At 37.5% G+C, this 22473-nt stretch overlaps 2 protein-coding genes across 2 annotated transcripts; one reads left to right on the forward strand and one right to left on the reverse strand.

The window, feature by feature from the left end:
* Nucleotides 1-7185: 7185 nt before the first annotated feature.
* Nucleotides 7186-8804, reverse strand: LOC109795416 (Calcium-dependent lipid-binding (CaLB domain) family protein). Its single transcript, XM_020354918.3, has one exon. The coding sequence runs from the start codon at nt 8620-8622 to the stop codon at nt 7474-7476; it is 1149 nt and encodes a 382-aa protein (XP_020210507.1). The 5' UTR covers nt 8623-8804; the 3' UTR covers nt 7186-7473.
* Nucleotides 8805-11508: 2704 nt separating this feature from the next.
* Nucleotides 11509-15470, forward strand: LOC109808705 (plasmodesmata-located protein 2). Its single transcript, XM_020371821.3, has 2 exons — nt 11509-13652; nt 14892-15470. Exons 1-2 carry the CDS (start codon nt 12905-12907, stop codon nt 15017-15019), a joined length of 876 nt encoding a protein of 291 aa, XP_020227410.1. The 5' UTR covers nt 11509-12904; the 3' UTR covers nt 15020-15470.
* Nucleotides 15471-22473: the final 7003 nt, after the last annotated feature.

Below are 22473 nucleotides of genomic sequence, written 5' to 3' on the forward strand. Positions count from 1 at the left end.
CAAACACTAACTTTAGCATCGGAGTCTCTTTGACAGGTATCACCCCCATCTTGGAGCACCAGCGTACTAGTGAAGGAGGCTCGCCGATCTTACCCGGCGGATCAGCTCTACAGCAGATTTCTGGTAAGAACATTTGGCGCCCACCGTGGGGCCGATCAAGACCATCTCTTATCGGCCATTCTTATGGTTTTCACTAGAAGCCATAACAAACGCGCAACAGACGACCTAGATCGCTCAACTACCATGGATAGTGATGCAACAACATTGAGGAGGCTGATCGACCAGGTCGAATAGATGCGAAAACAACACGCCGCCGACCTACAAAGCATGCGAGCCAAGCACGAAACTGATCTAGCAGCAACGCGCACCGCTAATGAAGCCGACCTAGCGGCACTACGCGCCGAGAACGAGCGCATTCACACCCAACTCCCTCGGCGTCCCTCAGATCAACCCCCTCCGCAGAGTAACCTGAATAAAGACGAAGGGCACTCGGTTTCACAATCGCCAACACCGGCTAGGGCACCGACTCCCAAGCCTCCCACACATCGGTCTCACGCGCCGACGAACAGGTCGACGCACGACGTCAGCAACGCCCCTGCCCACGGCACGGGGAATCAGAAGACCTTCCGCCGCCATCCTTTCGTGGACGGTATCATGGAGACACCTCTCCCCTTTGGGCGGAAGCCTTTCCACCTCGACCGCTACGACGACACAACCGACTCGGACGAGCATATCAATCTATACACCACCCAGGTAAACCTCTATACTAATGAGGATGCTATACTGTGCAGGGTTTTCCCAACCTCGCTCAAGGGGGTTGCACTCAACTGGTATACCCAGCTACCCGCCGAGTCAATTGACAGCTTCGGCACCCTGGTTAGACGGTTCACAGCGCAGTATGCGACAAGTCGGCCTTATCACATAACGTCAGCTGCTCTGGCCAGCCTCAGACAGAGCGATGACGAACCACTACGGACGTTCATGCAACGCTTTGTCAGCATCTTGGTGAAAATTCAAAATTTAAATCCCGAGGTCGCCCTACACGCCATGCTTATGGCACTCAAGCCCGGACCGATTGTCGACAACCTATGTCGCGAAGCTCCTCGCGACATGGACGAGCTACACGCCCGTGCTGCTGGATACATCCAGATGGGAGAACACTCCGCCTTCCGTGACCAGGATCGCGGAAAACCACAAGGAAAGTAAGACCAAGGTCAGGCCACAAACATTTAAACATTTAAAATTCTGAGGTCGAGTACGAACCTTAAACATTCTTACCCAAGGTCGAGAACGAACCTCGTTAAAATTATGAGGTCGAGTACGAACCTTAAACACTCTTACCCGAGGTCGAGAACGAACCTCGTTAAAATTCTGAGGTCGAGTACGAACCTTAAACATTCTTACCCGAGGTCGAGAACGAACCTCCTTAAAATTCTGAGGTCGAGTACGAACCTTAAACACTCTTACCCGAGGTCGAGAACGAACCTCGTTAAAATTCTGAGGTCGAGTACGAACCTCAAACATTCTTACCCGAGGTCGAGAACGAACCTCGTTAAAATTCTGAGGTCGAGTACGAACCTTAAACATTCTTACTTGAGGTCAAGAACGAACCTCGTTAAAATTCTGAGGTCGAGTACGAACCTTAAACATTCTTACCCGAGGTCGAGAACGAACCTCCTTAAAATTATGAGGTCGAGTACGAACCTTAAACACTCTTACCCGAGGTCGAGAACGAACCTCGTTAAAATTCTGAGGTCGAGTACGAACCTTAAACATTCTTACTTGAGGTCAAGAACGAACCTCGTTAAAATTCTGAGGTCGAGTACGAACCTTAAACATTCTTACCCGAGGTCGAGAACGAACCTCGTTAAAATTCTGAGGTCGAGTACGAACCTTAAACATTCTTACGCGAGGTCGAGAACGAACCTCGTTAAAATTCTTAGGTCGAGTACGAACCTTAAACATTCCTACCCGAGGTCGAAAACGAACCTCGTTAAAATTATGAGGTCGAGTACGAACCTTAAACACGTAAACCCGAGGTCGAGCACGAACCCCGGTACTCTTACTCAAAGGTCGAATTCGAACCTTAATCAAATCATTCACATAAACCCCTAGGTCGGGTACGAACCCCGGTACTCTCGTTAAAGGTCGAATACGAATCTTAATCAAATCATTCATGTAAACCCGAGGTCGAGCACGAACCCCGATACTGTCCTTAAAGGTCGAATACGAATCTTAATCAAATCATTCACGTAAACCCGAGGTCGAGCACGAACCCCGGTACTCTTACTCAAAGGTCGAATTCGAACCTTCATAACCTCAATATTTTCACTTAAAGGTCGAATCCGAACCTCAAACACATAAATCCGAGGTCGAGTACGAACCTCAATATTCTCACCTAAGGTCAAGTCTGAACCTTCGTCCATCTCAATTTGAGGTCGGGTACGAACCTCAACATTCTCACTTAAAGGTCGAATTCGAACCTTCATTAGCCAGTTTATCACAAATTCGAGGTCGAATGTGAACTTTGACATCCCCACAAGATCGACTTCGAACCTTAATCAAACCGCTTCGCTCATCACTTCGCCAAACCGTCTAACCCATAATCCGAGGTCAAGTTCGAACCTCGTTGAAATTGTAAGGTCGAGCACGAACCTTAAATACTCTTATCCGAGGTCGAGTCCGAACCTCGTTGAAATTATAAGGTCGAGCACGAACCCTAAATATTCTTACCCGAGGTCGGGAATGAACCTCGTTAAAATTCCAAGGTCGAGTTCGAACCTTAGTTCAAACGTTCCATTCGAATTTGAGGTCGGATACGAACCTCGATACTTTCACCTAAGGTCGAATTCGAACCTTAGTTCAATCGTTTCACTCGGTTTGAGGTCGAATACGAACCTCGATACTCTCACCCAAGGTCGAATTCGAACCTTAGTTCAATCATTTCACTCAAAGTTGAGGTCGAATACGAACCTCGATACTCTCACCTAAGGTCGAATTCGAACCTTAGTTCAATCGTTTCACTCGAAGTTGAGGTCGGATTCGAACCTCAATACTCTCATCCGAGGTCGAATCCGAACCTCGTTTAAAGTTCAGCCATCTTTAGTTTGAGGTCGAATATGAACCTCAATACTCTCATCCGAGGTCGAATCCGAACCTCGTTAAAATTCATCTAACATTAGTTTGAGGTCGAATACGAACCTCAATACTCTAATCCGAGGTCGAATCCGAACCTCGTTAAAGTTCAGACAAAGACCAAACAGAGAAACCAGACATCAAATATAAAAAGCCACAGGCCACACCACTCACATCAGTAGCTGGAGCGACCTGCTCAGCAACTTGGGGGCTCCACCTCAGTATCTCACCCGAGGTCGAATCCAAACCTCGTTAAAAGTTCATCCAACTTCAGTTTGAGGTCGAATACGAACCTCGAAACTCTCACCCAAGGTTGAATTCGAACCTTAGTTCAATCGTTCCACTCAAAGTTGAGGTTGAATACGAACCTCGATACTCTCACCTAAGGTCGAATTCGAACCTTAGTTCAATCGTTTCACTCGAAGTTGAGGTCGGATACGAACCTCAATACTCTCATCCGAGGTCAAATCCGAACCTCGTTAAAAGTTCATCCAACTTCAGTTTGAGGTCGAATACGAACCTCGATACTCTCACCCAAGGTCGAATTCGAACCTTAGTTCAATCGTTTCACTCGAAGTTGAGGTCGGATACGAACCTCAATACTCTCATCCGAGGTCGAATCCGAACCTCGTTAAAAGTTCATCCAACTTTAGTTTGAGGTCGAATACGAACCTCAATACTCTCATCCGAGGTTGAATTCAAACCTCGTTAAAAGTTCATCCAACTTTGGTTTGAGGTCGAATACGAACCTCAATACTCTCATCCGAGATCGAATCCAAACCTCGAGATCACATTCTCTTAACCAAGGTCGAGTTCGAACCTTGTTATGCCGAGGTCGAGTCCGAACCTCGAGATCACATTTTATCAACCAAGGTCGAGTTCGAACCTTGACATGCCAAGGTCGAGTCCGAACCTTGAGATCACATTTTCTTAACCAAGGTCGAGTTCGAACCTTGTTATGCCGAGGTCGAGTCCGAACCTCGAGATCACATTTTATCAACCAAGGTCGAGTTCGAACCTTGACATGCCAAGGTGGAGTCCGAACCTTGAGATCACATTTTCTTAACCAAGGTCGAGTTCGAACCTTGTTATGCCGAGGTCGAGTCCGAACCTCGAGATCACATTTTATCAACCAAGGTCGAGTTCGAACCTTGATATACCAAGGTCGAGTCCGAACCTTGATATGCCAAGGTCGAGTCCGAACCTTGAGATCACATTTTATTAACCAAGATCGAGTTCGAACCTTGATATGCCAAGGTCGAGCTCGACCCTTAAAAATCACATCTACTTAACAAGATCGAATTAGAACATTCAAACATCAAATTTGGGAGCTCCTCAAAAGCCCCTTTGCTCTTACATCACTCGGTGCTGGGGGGCAAGTGTACTGGCCAGCAGAGTTGCCAACTTGTCCCTCACCAATCTATTGACCCGGTCAAAGGTTTACTAGCCTGACCAAGCAACAAACTCATTATTGTCGAGTTCCTCAGCTCGGCCATGAAACATGGATATCGAAATACCACATCGGCCCAAAGATGCGACGTCATCAAACGAATAAAAATATAATTTTGTCACCGCACCGCAATCACAAGGTAAAACCTTAACAATGCCAATGTGCCGGTAGACAGTAAAAACCCTAATATTAAATCATTTTACTCAAAATTTGAGGTCGAGTACGAACCTCGTTAAAATTCTGAGGTCGAGTATGAACCTCAACAGGCTCACTTGAGGATCGAGTTCAAACCTTAACGCGTTTATTTGAGGTTCGAATACGAACCCTAAACATTCTCATCCGAGGTCGAGAAGGAACTTGTGAAGGATTACCTAACCCTATCTCAAGGTCGAATACTAGCCCGAACCTCGTCCAAGGTTGAGGTCAAACACGGACCTCAGCACCCTTATTTAAAGTCGAGTACGAACCTTAAGTTCGTTCAGCAGAATTCAAACCCGAACCTCGTTAAAGGTCGAGGTCAAATACGGAGCTCAACATCCTTATTTAAGGTCGAGTCCGAACCTTAATAAAATCGTTTCAACCAAATCTGAGGTCGAGTACAAACCAAATCCGAGGTCGAATACGAACCTCGATGCCCTCGCCTAAGGTCGAGTTCGAACCTTAATTAAATCGTTTTACTCAAAATTTAAGGTCGAGTACGAACCCTAACACGCCCATTTAAGGTCGAATACGAACCTTAACACATTCATTTGAGGTCGAATACGAACCTTAACACGTCTATTTAAGGTCGAGTACGAACCTCGACATGTTTATTCGAGGGCGAGTACGAACCTTAGTATGCTAATCTGAGGTCGAGTTCGAACCTCAGCATGATTAAGGTTGAGTCCGAACCTTCACAAAAATTATCTAACAGAAAAATCCAAGGATGAATTCGAACCTCGGTATGACAAAGGCTGAGTCCGAACATTCGCAAAGTTACTTAATGAAAAATCCGAGGTCAAATTCGAACCTCGGTATGATTGAGGTTGAATCCGAACTATAGTACGATTAAGGTCAAACACGAACCTTAACACGATTATTCGAGGTTGACTACGAACCTTAACACGTTTATTCGAGGTCGAATACGAACCTTAACGTATTTGTTTAAGGTTGAATACGAACCTTAAACACGCGAACTTGAGGTCGAGCCCGAACCTCGGAATGATCGAGGTCAAATCTGAACCTCGGCACTACTACTTAAGATCAAGCTTGAACCTTCACGAAAATCTAAGGTCAGGTTCGAACCTCGGCTTATTACGGTCAAGTTTGAACCTTCACAAAAATTACTTAGATCTAAGATCGAATTCGAATCCTGGTTCGATTGAAATCGAGTTCGAACCTTCACGAGAAACTACTTAAAATTAAGGCTGAATTCGGATCTCAGCGTGAGCTTTCACCAAAAATGAGAGTGTACAACAGACATCGTGTCTCAAAATGTGTGCAAAGCAAAAACCAAACGCAAACACATAAAGACAGAAGAAAAATATGCATATACAAACAAAGTTCCCAGAGTTCAACGCTTGAATTCAAAACAGAAAATCAAAGCAAAGGGAAAATTAAACTAGGTTATAACAAAATTGGCCTACGTAGAGGCATTCTCGCAGGAGCTATCCTCCACGTCGTCCTCCTTGACGAGCTCGGTCTTAACTCCTCGACCAACGGCGGCCTTCAGAGCTCGGGGGGCTAGTGTACTGACCGTACTTCGCACCCGGGCTCCGAGCCCGGATTAGCGATACAAAGCCACCCCGGGCACACGCTGAGCGACGTCAGCCCGGTATTTGGGGCCCGGTATTTGGGCAGATCATTCCCGAACTCGGGGATCTCGTCCCAGATCAGAACCGCCCTCCAATTATATCATATCATATCATATCATATCATATGATATCTTATCATATCATGTCTTATCTCATGCCCAAGGCCCAAGACAACCCTAATTCACACAAAGGTATGTGCATTATTTATACGACATACTCCCACAAACACTAACTTTAGCATCGGAGTCTCTTTGGCATGTACCACCCCCATCTTGGAGCACCAGCGTACCAGTGAAGGAGGCTCGCTGATCTTACCCGGCAGATCAGCTCTACAGCAGATTTCCGGTAAGAACATAAACAGTTGACTATATTTTGTGGGTGGACTTCATTTGGGAATGTTTCTCCAAAGTGATTTTTTTTTCATACCCTAAATGCTAGATTACACCTAAAAAGAGAAGAAAATTGGAGACCCGTCTTATAATAAGTATTTATTAAGAAAAAAAAGTCCTAAAATAAGTTTTACGCTAATTTTTTAATATAATATTAAACCTTTTTTTTTATCTATACTCATAATTTTTTTGAAAAATAGTTATTGTGTTACATTATTTTTTTTAATAAAAAATATTGATTATATAAAAAAAATAATGTATTTATTAACTTTTTTTTTAGCATGGAAGGAAGGAAATAGATTAATTAATAGATTTTCGTTATGATAGGAAGAAAGAAAAAGAAATGTGAGGTGTGATTGAAATATGTGTGTTCAAATATGATTCCTATTCTCTTAAATGGCAGGTGGTAACGAATAAATTAAAGCATGCAACCCCGTATGGTGTAAGTCTTCATTAAATCATGTGAACATACATCATCTCTTCATTACAGTCAAGAAAGAAAGAAAATCCCGAGACATTCTCCAAAATAAGGAAAATTCCTACATCTAAGTCCAAACTATGAATGCCCATTCCAATTCACAGCATCTCAAATCAATCAAATTCCCCCGACGTTGACTGTCACTTCTCAATGCCCATCCCATGCATGCATGCATGTTTTTTTATTATTATTATTTATAATATTATTAATAAATTATGCATCTCAAAGTCAAAGATAGGATTCATCATAGGTGAGTTCAGAGGCAGCAGTGAGATGAGCCTTGCTACTAGGCTCGTACCTCTTCTTCCGGTGACCCCCACCACAAGTAATCGTAAACTCACACCCCATCGCAGTTCCAAAACACGAGAACAACCCTCCACCGCTACTTCCACGACTACCACCGCGCTTATGGTTCATACTCTTACCCCTCACCGGAACGTTATGCCTCACATTCTTTCCACCGTTCCCGAGGTGGTCGTACACCGCCGGCATCTCATTCGCCTGCCACCTGTCAATCCTCCGGTTCAGCCCCTCCTCCCTCTCCGGCAACCCATCAAACACCAACGCCCCCGTCTTCCGCGGCGCCATCAAGGGCAGCGGGTAAAGCCCCTTGGCGATGGCCGCCGCCACCACCGAGGGCGAGGGCCCCACATCGGAGCAGAGGGAGCCGTTCAAGTTCATGATGGCTCCTTTTTTGGTTAGCGGCAAGCCAAGCTCAGAGCCTCCAGAGTAGTCAGCTGCGTCGTCCTGTCGGAGATAGTTGTTACTGTTGTAGGTGTAGTCGTTGATGGTGGAGTCGTTTTTCTCGCTGGCGGAGCGTTGCAGCGTTAAGAGCTTGTAATCGGTGTGTTCGTGGCTGGGGGGGAGGGGGAGGTTGTGTTTCTTAGGGTCGGAGGAGGACTCCCAGTCGCCGACGGTGGAGGCGCTCAGCTCCGAGTACATGGGCATGCTGCGCATGGTGGCGTCCACGAGGTTCACGCCGATGTTCAGGATCCCCTGGGGCCGGCCGGAGGGGCGGCGGACCTGCAAGGCGACGAAGCGGATTTTGGATTTGCGGTTGGTGGAGCGTGGGAGGAGGCTGGTGACGAGGACGCCGACGGTGCCGAGGAGGACGTCGCGGAGCCAGGCGGAGGCGTAGATTTCGATCATGATGGTGGAGTCTTGGGCGGTGAGGAAGTCGTCGTCGACGCGGAAGACGAATTTCTCGTTCCAGGAGGGGTTGTTGTGGCCGTCGGGGTCGATTTGCGTGGTGAGTTTGCGCTCCGGGTCAAGCCATGCGACCGCGTAGGGTTTGATGGATTTGGAAACGGGTGCGAGGTCTTGCGCGGATATGACGTTTACTTCTAGAAGCTGGAAGGGGGCAGCTAGCATAGACATTGTTTTGCTGTGAATTGTGATAATGGAAGGGATGAAAGGTGTTTGTGTTTACCTAGCTCTTGCTCTCCCACCACCCTCAACGCCCAAACCAAACCCTTTCTCTTTCTTTCTCTCTCTGCGATTCCGATCGATGCTTTTGATTCCTTTTATTTCGATTGCTAATTCTGCGCCTCTTATGTACCTTTCTTTTTCTTTTATCTCTTTTAAACGTTCGCATCCATTCTACCAACAATAGCCTGTTCGGATCAACTAATTACACCCTTCATCCAATGCTCTCCAAACCATTTCACCACAAATACCTACAAGTCAAAATAGTATTGTCTATGTATCATTTTACATTCTTAAAGTATTCTCTATTTTTTAGTTTTTATAGTTTCACTTACTTTTCCTTTAATTAATTTTTATAATTTAATATAAATTTTTTAATTCTTATAATTATATTGAAAAACTTAATTTAAAGTAATTCTAACAAAATAATTTCAGCATTAAATACATAAAATTGAATTAAACTTTTGTCACGTTAATATATTATAAAAAAAATTGACTATATAGACTAAAAAGGTTAAAAATTGCAAATATATATAAAAATTTAAAAAAAATATTTTAAATTATAAAGACTAAAAATAATTAAAATAAACAAATATATATATAAAGACTAAGAAAAATCTATTAAATTTAAATTATATAAACTAAAAGATAAAGTAAGTCATGAAACTATATAGAGATTAAAAAATATATTTTAATTATTAATATAAAGAATTTGTATATAATAAAAAGAAAATTCTTTTGGAATCCCTTTTAAATAGAGGGTTCTGATGCCCTTCATGTTATTTGTCAGTGAGTGTATGTCACATGTATCAATGATGCATCTCATTCTTTCTTTTGAAATAGTAATTATTTTTTTTTGTTCAACCTGAATATAATTTACAGATATGATAATGTTTAAAGAAAAAAAACTCAAGTCATCTTCTACTGTCTTCAATTTTTTCTTCTGGTGCTCCGAGTCCACTCCACTTCAAAAAATGTTACATATAATAACATATAAAAAGTGTTATTATAGGTACAATATATCATTAGTGGAAAAAGGCGCTACTACATCACCTAATTTACGTCGGAGACACATATATACGACGTTAATAAAATGCGGTGACAGTTTCGTAAATAAAGAGTGAATAATTTACGTCGGACATGGGGGTCTGACGTAAATTATACAATCTACGTCGGACAGTGTATGTAGCCGACGTAGGTTGTATAATTTACGTCGGACCCCCCATGTCCGACGTAAATTAGTGATTATATGCCAACGTTTCACTCTCTTCTCGCGCGCGCCTTGTTTGCAAAAACTTTCTAATTTCTCTCATTTTCTCGTTCTCTCGTTCGTTTTGCTTGCACATTGGACGTTTCTCTGAGTCTCTAAGAGCTGCACATTCAACCTTTGAGGTAAGTTTCTTGTACGCAATTATTTTTTAAATTTTATGTTAGATGTTCATCTGGAACGACCCGTTCTGCAACCAGAATGGGTCGTTCTTGTTAAATTTTTTATTTGTTAATTGTTAATCTGGAACGGGCCGTTCCGAAACCAGAACGGGCCGTTCCAGATAAACAATTTCAGAACGGCCCGTTCCAGTTCCTATAATTTTGAGTTAATTGTTTATCTAGAACGGCCCGTTCTGGTTTCGGAACGGCCCGTTCCAGATGCATTAAAGAAGGACCTTTTAGGCATTGACCTTTAGTTTACCATCGTATTAGTAGAAATATTTATCGATTTTATCCGAAATTATTATCGATTTTTTAGTATTGTAGTTTAGGTTAGAAAAATTATGAATAACTGAGTCAATAGGTTTCTGTTTGTGTATTATTTGTTTTTTTATTACTTGGTTTGCTATATTGTTATTATCTTTTTTACTTTATTTGTCTATTCAGTTAATTCGTTGTTTTAATAATGAGAGTTTAATTTTTTCAGGATTATGAAGGATTCGGGGTCTGGCAGTGGAAGGAGGGAAGGTAAATCTGTCACCAGATTGTTTGGGTTCACAGCTGGACGCATTGGCAAGGAGAGGACACCGGTTGAGGTGGATCCTCGTTCTGGCAAGGCGTCAGGCCCAAATGCTGCCAAGTTTAAGAGCTATTTGGGAGTCCTAGTTGACGACATGTTTCTATCATCATTCCATCATGGGATGACTTTCAGGAGGTTGACAAGAACCTCATGTGGCAGGATATTCAGGTATATACTTTCACATCCCTTCAATATTATATAACTTAAATACATTATTTATTATTTGTTGTTATTTTCATAGCAAAATTTTGACATTCCCAACACTGAGGTCATAAGGAGGAAGATGTTATCTGCCCTTGCCACCAGGTGGAGAGACTTCAAGACTTTCTTGACACGGGAGTATGTATTTGGAGAGCGACAAAATGAGACTCCATGTCTAAAGTACCAGATCACTGATGAGGAGTGGATGCAATTTCATGCCACTCGATTGGACCCTTCTTAGTAGATTAGTTATTGATAACTCTTACATTGACACAAATACTTAATCATTATTTTAATTAATCTCATTTTCTTTTTTGTATTATTGCAGGTCAAAAGAATAGCTTCCCAAGAACGACAGAGCAAGAATTATGCACCCCATCTATTTTCAAGAGGGGAATATGAATTAAAAAAAAAAGAAAATGATGAAAGTTAGGGCAGAGGCAGCAGGGGTTGAGTCTGTTGACCGTGTGGAGTCACCTCCCCGCCATGAGATGTGGATAGCAGCCCGAACAAAGTCAGATGGACAAATGACTTCTGAGTCTGCAAGGGTCGTTGCTGATATTAATATATATTGTAGTTATTGTATAAGTAAAAGTAATTTTTAGTGACATGTATAATATTAGTGTAGGATGTGTCTTGTAGTGATCATGTGATCCTCAAAATCCAGTGCTCTGTCAACGAGAAGTCCACCTGTGTTTCAATCGAGTTCTTGCAATGGAGTCTCAACGCCAATAGGAATTCTGGACCAACGCTGCCACAAATAGGTGGAGGAGGAACTCGTCCTCATCGTCGTTTTCAGCATTGTCTCACTGGAGAGGTTGAGGTTTAATCTCTCTACAAAATGGTTGGGATTTGGATCTCCAAAGACCCCTCATGTTATTTATCACTGACGACGCCAAAAATGACAATGAGGACAAGTTCCTCCTCCGCCTATCGGTGGTGACATCGGTCCAAAACTCCACCCAGTGTAGAGTCCTCCCGTTGTCATTTAGGCTCTGCCACAAGAATGCGACAAAAATGCTGGTGAATTTCTTGCCGACGGAGCTTTGCTTTTTGAGGACCATAAGATCAGACAAGGAGCATCGGAAGAGGAAATCAGAGATCCAAGCAGTAGAAAATGGTTTAGCGGTTATTTTTTTCATCATTATCCATATCCCTAAATTTGGGTTCAACAAAAAAATCCAATCAATATTTCAAAAAGAAAGATGATGTGTCTCATTAATACACAAATTACATGAGGGGCATCGAAAACCCCTATTTAAAAGGAATTCCAAAGAAATTTCCTAATAAAAAATGGGACATGAAATTTTGATGGTGAGAATTTTTATCGAAGAGAATCCAAGTTAAAATTCTCAATTCAAAAAAACCATATCTCTAGCATGATTTTTAATTCTTAACCGTATAATTTTGCTACCAGAATTTAAGAGAGAGAAAGTGATACTTGAATGTTATGAACACTGTGCTTCCATTTTGAGATTTCACCTACATCACCAATTGTCAACTTCACTTATTAGTTATTTATTGATAACGTGACTCAAGCTAGCAGCTAGCAAAGATAAAGTTAAGAAATAAAATAAAATAAAAAGTTACTAGCTAGTTGGTATGTGTTTGATAAAAAGTTTTTAATAAAATACACATACTTTATTATAATAAATTATTTATGAATAAAATTAATTTGAAGTTTGAACACCATGTTAATTATATTTAAAATGAATTTTGACTAGCTTTAAACCAAGCAAACTTCAAATTTCTAACCCGCCATGCGCGGTAGATAGATAGAAAACTTGTGACACAAGGTTTAAAACGGACTAAGGCAGGTGTGTTGACTGTTGAGTCTATGTCAGTTAATTCGGTAGATAGGATTAGGAATGAAAATGCGAACCAAAATCCCAACCCCCAAGCCAAGCCAAGCCACCATGCATAGCATCATTTCCTAGAGCATCAACTATATATTTATGCAACCAAATCCAGTGTGGTTGATCTCAAAACCACCAAATTAATTAATGCTATAGCGTTGCACCCAAAATGGATATTTCCCATTCCACCATCCTCTTTACTCTCCCTTTCTTCCTCTTCCTATTACCTTCTTCCAAACCAGTTTCCGACTATAGCACATTAGTGTACAAAACATGTGCAACCCAAACCTCGAAGAACCACCAACCATTCCAAACTTATTCTCAAACCCTCAATTCTCTATTCCAGCAACTCATCGCACAATCCTCCCAACACAAGTTCTTCAAAACCATGGAAGCCGTTACCGACGACACAGCCATCTCAGGCCTTTTCCAATGCAGAGAGGATATCAGCAAAGAAGATTGTTTCAGCTGCGTGAGCACGCTGCCTCACATGTCAAACACCTTGTGCGGCGATTCCATGTCAGCACGGGTTCAGCTTCACGGTTGCTACATTCACTACGTATACGAAAGCGAGGAGGTTCCAGAAACAGGTGGTGAATCTGATGAAAGTAGCATTTTGCTTCACAAGGATTGTGGAGAAGCGGTTGGGGATTATATGGGGTTTAAAGGGTTGATGGACGAGGCATTTGTGGCACTGGAAAGTGGGATTCTGAACAGTAACGGGTTCTATATAACGAATTATAAGTCGGTGAAACTGATGGCGCAGTGTGAAGGGGATTCGGACACTTGTGACTGTAGTAATTGCGTAAACGATGCACTGCAGGTTGCTAAGGAACAATGCGCTACTTCACGTTCGGCACAAATATATCTTCATAAATGTTTCATAAGCTATGCCATGCATGGCAACCCTGTCCCAGGTAATTAATTATTAAATTGAATCAAGAACAAACTCTTGTTTGCATTTTCTTTATTATTTTAAGGTAATAAATACAACCTAAAATTAATATGTCAGTAATATTTGTTTACAAATAATATTTTAAATACTATTTATAAAAATCTTTTTATTTATTTTCACGTTATCTTCAAACTGTTTATAGCCTTTTCCTGATAGTTAATTTATTAACAGAACTTAAATACAATTTTTTAATATATTTTCTCTAATTAAATTTGAAATTTCACCTTGGTAAACTATATTAAATTTTCTAAGGTAAATGTTTATTATGTTAATTGATTAAATTTTTAATTCTAATTGAAAACATACAAATAATATATTTAAGGAATTGTATCAAAGCTTGGCCTTAATTTATTCAGCAATTTTTTTATATAAAAATATATTATTTCAGTTTTGGATTGAAATATTCCCCACTTGTTTAAATTCATTATTTTTCTTATGTTATACAATCTTTAATTATTATATTAATTCAATATTTTAAAATTTTGTATATAATCCACAAATATTACTAATTTTAGATCCTGATGTCGGAGAAAATCTATGCGAACAATAACTCCTCAATACAGAGACATTTTTTTTATTCTCACATCATATTAGATTTACAAAATTTTTGCAAAAAAAAATTAAATAATACAAGATAATTTTGGGTTGCTTAACGTTAGTCATGTAAGTTATTAATAGTTAGATATTGATATTCTTCCGATGTAATAGGGTAAATCACTTAGTAATTCAACCACTGTCTCTCTGTGTGTAAAATCTGGGATAAATTACTTAATAATTGCTTATTAGGTATCATATTTTTTTTTGTAGTTGTAAAATAGGTATCATATTTTTTAGTTACTACAAGTATTCTTTGACTTATTATATTTGTATATGGGTTAGAGTATCTTTTGTACTCCTTTTTAATAAATCTCTTTTACTTAAAAAAAAAAAATAGAAATAGTTAAACTCAAAGACAATATAATTAATAAACATTAGAGTTTAATGTTGATATATTATAAAAGTAAAAATTGTTTTTCTATTATTAACTAATAAAAAGATCACCGTTGATATATAAATTTTAAAATGATTATTATAAAAACTAATAAATTTATTACACGATTAATTTATGATTTTTATAACTATTTTATACTATCTGTATAACCTATTTACTCATTATTATACATGATTACTGATTAATTATATACGAAATTTATGAATACAGGGACAAGCAGAAATATCAACACCGAAAAGTTGGCGGCAATAATTGTTGGAGGGGCCGCAGCTCTGTTTTTGGGTTTTATTTTTTTATCACTACTTAACTCTAGATTTAGAAAAGACGACTATGAATAGAAGAAAATGGCAGTGACACTTTATTAATTTAGTACGGTTTTCAACAAATTTCAATATAAAAAAGTGGTAGAAAAAATATTACTAACAAGTAATCAAGTATTAGGATATGATTATCCGTATATAATCCTCATTGCTCTGTTTTTTCTTTACTAGAGGATAACTTTGTTTCTACAATACCTGATTACAGTGTTGAAAACATTTCTTACTTTGGTGTAAAAAAGGATTCTTACTTTTTAATTGAGTCTTATTTTATTGTCAAATACTTTCTCAAACCAATTACTCTTATTAATTAGATGAGAAACATTTACAATACAAAAAAAAATTTATCTATCACAATTATTATAAAAGATGATACAAAAATTTAAATTTAATATCATATGTTTATTATTTCAACTTTCATCATTACATTGAATCTAGTGATTTTTACACTTTTTTTTAAGAATGCTTTGTTAATTGATATCATATTTTTTTTATTTATAAAAATCAAAATTACTACTAAAAAGATTATAAAAAAAAAACTCATGCACATTATTCAATTAACTAAATTAAAAAATCATACGTAACAAAAAAAAATACATATACATAACAAAAAAATATGTTAATTAAGAAAATTAGGTAATACTTATTTATTCTACAATAACAACAATTTTAGCATTAGAAAAATATTTCAAAAATGAATTATCTCATTTCTCAATATAATACTACCTGTGCTCCTAATTATAAGCGATATAGGATGAATCACTAAGACAAACAAAAAGTAATTAATATAATTTTTTAATTAATTATACCATAAATTCAAATTTTATTTTAAATATATCATTTATTTTAAGTGATTATTATATTTAATGTTAATTATAAGTAAATGCATAACAAATAAAGTTAATAATAGATGAAGGATATAAAAGAAATTTAACCTTGAGTATTTTTAAAAACTAATGATTATTACTTATAATTAGACTACAGAAAAATTTAATTTATCACTTATAACATGGACTATAAGTACTATTAATTTTTCTCCTAAATTGTCCCTTTATAAACTACTCTCTCCGGATTTTTTTTGTTTGATGTTTAAGAATTATGTACAAGAATTAAAAAAAATGATTGATATTTTAGTTTTTCAAAGTATTTATTACTTATTTTTCTGTTATACTTCTTAGATGGTTGTAAAAGAAATAGGTACATTAAAAATGAATAAACACGTTGTTCAGTAAACACATATTAATTATCAATAGTAAAAATGAAAAACAATTAATAAATCATTAATTTTATAAAAGTGACAATGAAAAAAAATAATAACAAAACGACTATAAATAAAAAATGGAAGAAATATTCAACTAATACAACTAAAAGTAATGTATTTAGTGAAAAAATAAGTTATTTTAGTAAAATTGTATATAAAAAAAAGTTATATTTATTGACGTATTTAATATGTGTCTAAAAATATTAACATGTTGTCATTGACTCACTGGTTTGTGGGAAGGGGGAAATATCATTTAATTGTATCAATTTTGTTTTAAAATATTTTTTCCTAAATTACCCGCTATGTGAACAAGATATGAAAAGAAAAAGTAGTCAATGAAAATGAAACCATAATTAAATTAAAGACATTATTGAGATAACATTAAAAAATATTAAATTAATTACTAACACTTTTTGCAAGCACAATAATCAATAATCAAGTGAAAATCTTTAAACTCAAAACCTCATGTCTCTTTTTAATTATTTAAATTTTTCTTCTTTTGAATAATACTAGGTCGTGACATTTAAATTTATTATCAACACCATGTACAAACAAGGTCAAAGCTTTTATTTGTAGTAATTTTTTGGTTGAAGATGTGCGAGATATGATCATTTGAGATTCTTCTTTTTGATAGATAATATACTACCAAGTTTGCTTATTAATGGATTACACAAACCTTATTTACCCATAATGCTTTGCTTGATGTTAAATACTAGGTGTTGTCTACTCCTTTTCCATAAAATATTAAACATTTTCTATATATTGCTAGTCATAACTCTCTTCCAACTAACAACTTTTGTTGTTATAGACATTTTTCTATTGACTCTTCTTGTAACAGGTGTGGAGATCTTGAAAAATTAATTTTACATATGTTGATAGATTGTAACAAAGTTGAGATCATATGGAACACTCTCCAATTCTCATTCCATGTAAATGATCCTCAAATAATTGTTGCTACCTAGTTGTAAAGTCATTCTACTGGTCAAAGAAGGATTCATTTAGTTGTGACATGGTACATTTGGAGGTTCAAAAACATTAAAGTACTTCAAGATATAGTTTGACAACGTTGGTTATTATCTACCAAATTCATTGTCTAGTTAGTGACACTGACAAAATGTTGTGATTTCATCTTTTCAGTATCAAGACTTCATGATAGGTTGGAATCCACCACCACAACACTTTGTTAAGTTGAATATAAATGGTAACTCCAAAGAAAATATAATTTTTTCTAGTTTTGAAGTTTTCAAAGATCATTTGGGGAATTGGACATAGGGATATGTCGGCTCGTGTTGTAACGACCCGCCTGGTCAATACACACAACACAGCACACCAGAATACTACACAGAAACGAACAAGTATATACATATAGGATCTAGAATATATATATATACAAGGTCCAAATCCATCTAGAATCAAAGTGTACAAAATACATCTAGCAAATGCTAACTAAGTAGCTAAATACATCAAAAGAATAAAACTTCATCTGCTAGCTGCAGACTCTCCTCAGCAAACACCAACCTAACCCTGCCCTGCTCCCATACATAATATGATCATCGCAGTCCAAACCACATGGAAACATAAAGGGTAAGCTAGTGAAAGAAACAACATACATATATAAATATATGAATAATAAATAGCTACAGCTATCAGCACATCAATCATCTTAACAACATCAGCTTAATATATATAACAACACACCTTTCACATCATTCAGCAATAACAGTAGAGAAAAGCAGTACACAACGGTAAACAGTAGTAACACACAATGTGTCGTCACACATATAAGTTAGTATTGGTCGCTTGTAAGCGGTATAGCTCAACCTGGCCCCTATACCGTGGTCGCTTTATACACGTGTGTCTCGACCTTGCCCACACACGGGACCACTAAGAACTTATAGAAGAACAACAAGTTACCACTCCAAGGATCAACTTTCCAGGGAGGGTTTTCAACAAATTGGGCTCTAAGAGCACCACAACCACTCAATCCACACAATGAGATGAGGAATTTCGAAAACATCTCCTCTAATCTTAGTGATCAACAGCTCAGCCTTACGGCCTACAATAGCTCCTAACAGCACGGAGCACGGCACTGCATAGCAGCAATAACAGCACCGCATAACGGCAATAACAGCACCACATAGTGGCTATAATAGCACCGACTTAGCAGCTATAACAGCATACAGCTCAGCACAGCGCAACAATATCGGCATACAACAATAGCGGCTTACAACTCAGCTAAACAACTTACAGCATAACAATATCAGCATACAACAATAGTGGCTTACAGCTCAGCTAAACAACTTACAGCACAACAATATCAGCATACAACAATAGCGGCTTACAGCTCAGCTAAACAATTTACAGCACAACAATATCAGCATACAACAATATCACCATACAGCAATAGCGGCTTACAGCTCAGCTAAACAACTTACAGCACAACAATATCAGCATACAGCAATAGCGGCTTACAGCTCAGCTAAATAACTTACAGCACAACAATATCAGCATACAGCAATAGCGGCTTATAGCTCAGCTAAACAACTTACAACACAACAATATCAACATACAGCAATAGCGGCTTACATCTCAGCTAAACAACTTACAGCACAACCTAAACATCCTTAATCGGCAATAACATCTAACAGCACGACATATTCATCCATTACAGCTCAACATCATAATTCAGCATTATCAACTAGTCAGCACAGCAATATTTGACAACTATAGCTCAGCTCAGCATATCTATCATCACATTTATACGCATAACAGCTTAACATCAAATATCATGTCTACGCCCAGTGCGCTCATGGTCGCGCCCGGCGTGGTACAACTAGAGAGCACCAGGGCTCAGCGCGCCTGACGCAATTTCCATTGCGCCCGACGTGCTAGGAGGCAGAGACCTCAGAAGGTCTCACACGCCCAGCGTGCAAACCCTCGCTCAGCGTAGGGTAAGCAGAGACTACCCCAAAATCTCACACCCGGCGCAAGGCGCCACCTCTGACAGAGACTCCCAAGGAGTCTCCACGCCCGGCGAGACAACACGCCACACCAGAAATCCCCAAGCAATGTCACTTACTGATATCGCCCCCAGCGCAGTCCAACCACGCTCGGCGTGGGCCATCCAGAGGCTTACACCCTCAAGCTCACCCGACGCATACACCACTGCGCCTAGTGGGCTTGCCCAATGGAGCCTTCTGATGGTCACGCGCCCGGCGCGAAGAACTGGGCCCGGTGTGATACCCAGCAACAACCCTTAAACTTCAAAAATCTCTTCCAAACCTGCACCAAATCAGCTTTCCAAACACATGCAGTCGGCCCAAAACATCACATTTTCATTAAACAACCCAAAAATCTCAGCTTTACCCACATGCAACCATAAACAATGAAAATCCCAAATTTTACCAAAAAACCTGAGAACCCCGAAAAATGAGTTTTCATCCAAAACAGCTCAAAATCTTTGAAAATCTCAGCAATTCGTGAGTCCTAGCTCACTACAACACACAACTGGCAAGAAATCCTAACTTCCCTAACCTGAAGATTGGATCAGGATAGCCAAGAAGCAGAATCCCCCTTCCGAAGCTCAACTCGGAACTTCAATCCTTCAAAAGTCAACTTTCCAGTCCAGAGCCCTTCTCTCTAGAACTTCTCTCTAAAAAAAAACCTCTCCTCCTCAACTACTCACAACCTCTATTTATAGACATTCCGGAGTGGCCAGAACGGCCTGTACCGAATCCGGAACGGCCCGTTCTGCACCCCCTCAACATGTACATAAATTTGATACGGAACGGCCGTTCTGAAATCAGAACGGCCCATCCTGGAACTCATCCAAAACAGCCCGTTCTCCATCTAGAACGGTCCGTACTCCCCTCCAGAATGGCCCATTCTCCCTCTGAAACGGCCCGTTCTCCAACCAGAACGGCTCGTTCTCCCTCCAGAACGGCCCGTTCTCCCTCCAAAATGGCCCGTTCTCAACTACGATTTACTGGTCATTTTAATAGCTTGGAACGGCCCGTTCCAGATTGGGAACGGCCCGTTCTGGGCTACTAAAATACTAACTTGCTACGTCACACGTGTAGTTTCACTTCAAATACAAATGTTGATTGTTAGCAATTTTTCATGGTTTGCCTAGAATTTAGTAATATGATTTTCTAAATATAATGTGTGAATCATGTTGTCATTTCTTTTATCAGTGAGGGAGTTCCATTGACTCACCCTTATGCTTAATTTCTAAAATTAGAGCCTTCTCAAGTCTATCATGGAGCTTTTCTTTGTAATATTGAAAATACCTTGTCTAACACTTTAGTTGTGAAGTCTTCTTGTTCTACTCATATATCTTTGTTGATATTAGAGGATATGATGGAGATCTTATATTTAAGAGATAGTTAGTGCATTTTCTCTTTTGTGTTTGTTTTTAATATATATATATATATATATATATATATATATATATATATATATATATATATGTTATTAATTAATTTTAATGTTCAAACTATAAATATCATGTTAACCATAATTATTTTAATTAATATAATTACATATGTTTTTAATATTAGGAATGTATGGTTGAGAATGAAAGTCTCACACCTAAACTTGTGTATTTTAACTTATAATGTGGGTTTTTTTATTTTTAAAAAATATTTTTACTTTCAATTTCAATTAATTAATTAGTTATGTATACTTTATTTATGATCTAAATGTTATTCTAAAAAAGTATATTTTATTTTTTCAAAAATTATAAATTAATATAAAAATAATTTATATTGTTATTTAATCACAAAATATCATATATTTTAGTTTAAATGTTTCGATACTTGTACTTCTTAACCAAGTATTGATGTTCAGTTTCAACTTGATCACGAAATTGTGATTAAAAATACCATTTTATCTTTATAGAAATTGATCTTATAAACTACTAGGATCGACTTAATATTGGAGGGTTGAGGTAGTATATATAAAATCTTATGATCAAATTTTAATACCGTCATTGTAATTTTGATGGATTAAAAAATAAATAAATTACAGCCGCACCTCTTATATTTATTTGAAATTGTACTTGATACCTCTCCGTTATTTTGGACCCACACCCTTAAAAATTGAAAAGATTTTACATGATTCCTTAACTCACAAATAACGTCAAGTGTATTAACATATTCATATCATATAACTTGTACATGATTTTTTTTTAAATGTCCTTCATTAGTTGCAATATAAAAAAAAAAATAGAAACTGTGAGTGTAATTTACTATAAAAAAAAGCTAACTTTATTATAAAAAAAAAAAGTTACATCATCTTATTAAAAAAAAGTTATTGACTTTACAATATCTTAAAAAAAAAAGTAATGTTTGTCTTAAGTCTTAATTATTTAATAATATAAATTTTTAATTGGTCGTCGTGCATAAAAGTTAAACTTTTTTTTATTTAAAATTATTATGCAATCCAAAATATATTTTAATAAATGTTTATTAAAAGTAAACATGATTACATTCAAGCAAAGCAATTTTTTAAAGGATTATAATTTAAGAAGCGCGTTTTTAGTTACTTTTTCCGACAAAAATATTTTTGGGATTTTTTTAAAAAACATAAATTATATTTTTCTTAACCTCCTACTTTTTAATTTTTCATTTTTATTTCTATTATTTGTGTAATAAGTTAAAATGAAGAGTGTCTTTTCATATCACACAATGGAAAATTTTATTGTCGCGTACTGTAGTATGACAAGATTGAGAGTATTTCTTTTACCTCACAATGAAAAATAGTTTCTATAGAGTGTCTTTTATAATACACAAATTGTTACGATGATAATGAAAACTAATTTGTGTTGTGTTACGTAAAACGAGAGCAACAACTATGAGGTGAATTACTGAATATCAGGGTAAGAAGAAAAAGAATAAGTGACTGGGAGAAGAAGGGTGTGCGAAGGAAAGAGATAAATTTAGGAATTATATGTATATATAAGTTAGAATAATTGTATTGAACAAAAATATTTTTTAGAACTATTTTTTAATGAGAGTATTTTAATATTTTTTTTTCATTAAATGTGTTTATAGGTTTTTTTCAACTTTTATCTCTTATAATCATTTTTATTTTAAAATAAATTTCAATTTAAAAAATTATCATTAATTAAAAAAACAGTATCTCAATATAAATTATTTATCATAAATATTAAATATAATTTATATGATAAAAAAATATTTAATATAAAACTATT

This window comes from Cajanus cajan, chromosome 7 (genome assembly GCF_000230855.2).
Source record: "Cajanus cajan strain Asha chromosome 7, NIPB_CcT2T_4, whole genome shotgun sequence".
NCBI lineage: Eukaryota > Viridiplantae > Streptophyta > Magnoliopsida > Fabales > Fabaceae > Cajanus > Cajanus cajan.

What these genes read in the sequence shown, in the direction of transcription:
- LOC109795416 (XM_020354918.3), bottom strand. Translation starts at nt 8,622, where the DNA reads ATGTCTATGCTAGCTGCCCCCTTCCAGCTTCTAGAAGTAAACGTCATA.
- LOC109808705 (XM_020371821.3), top strand. Translation starts at nt 12,905, where the DNA reads ATGGATATTTCCCATTCCACCATCCTCTTTACTCTCCCTTTCTTCCTC. An exon ending in GCATGGCAACCCTGTCCCAG is followed by an intron (nt 13,653 to 14,891) that starts GTAATTAATTAT and finishes TTATGAATACAG; the next exon opens with GGACAAGCAGAAATATCAAC.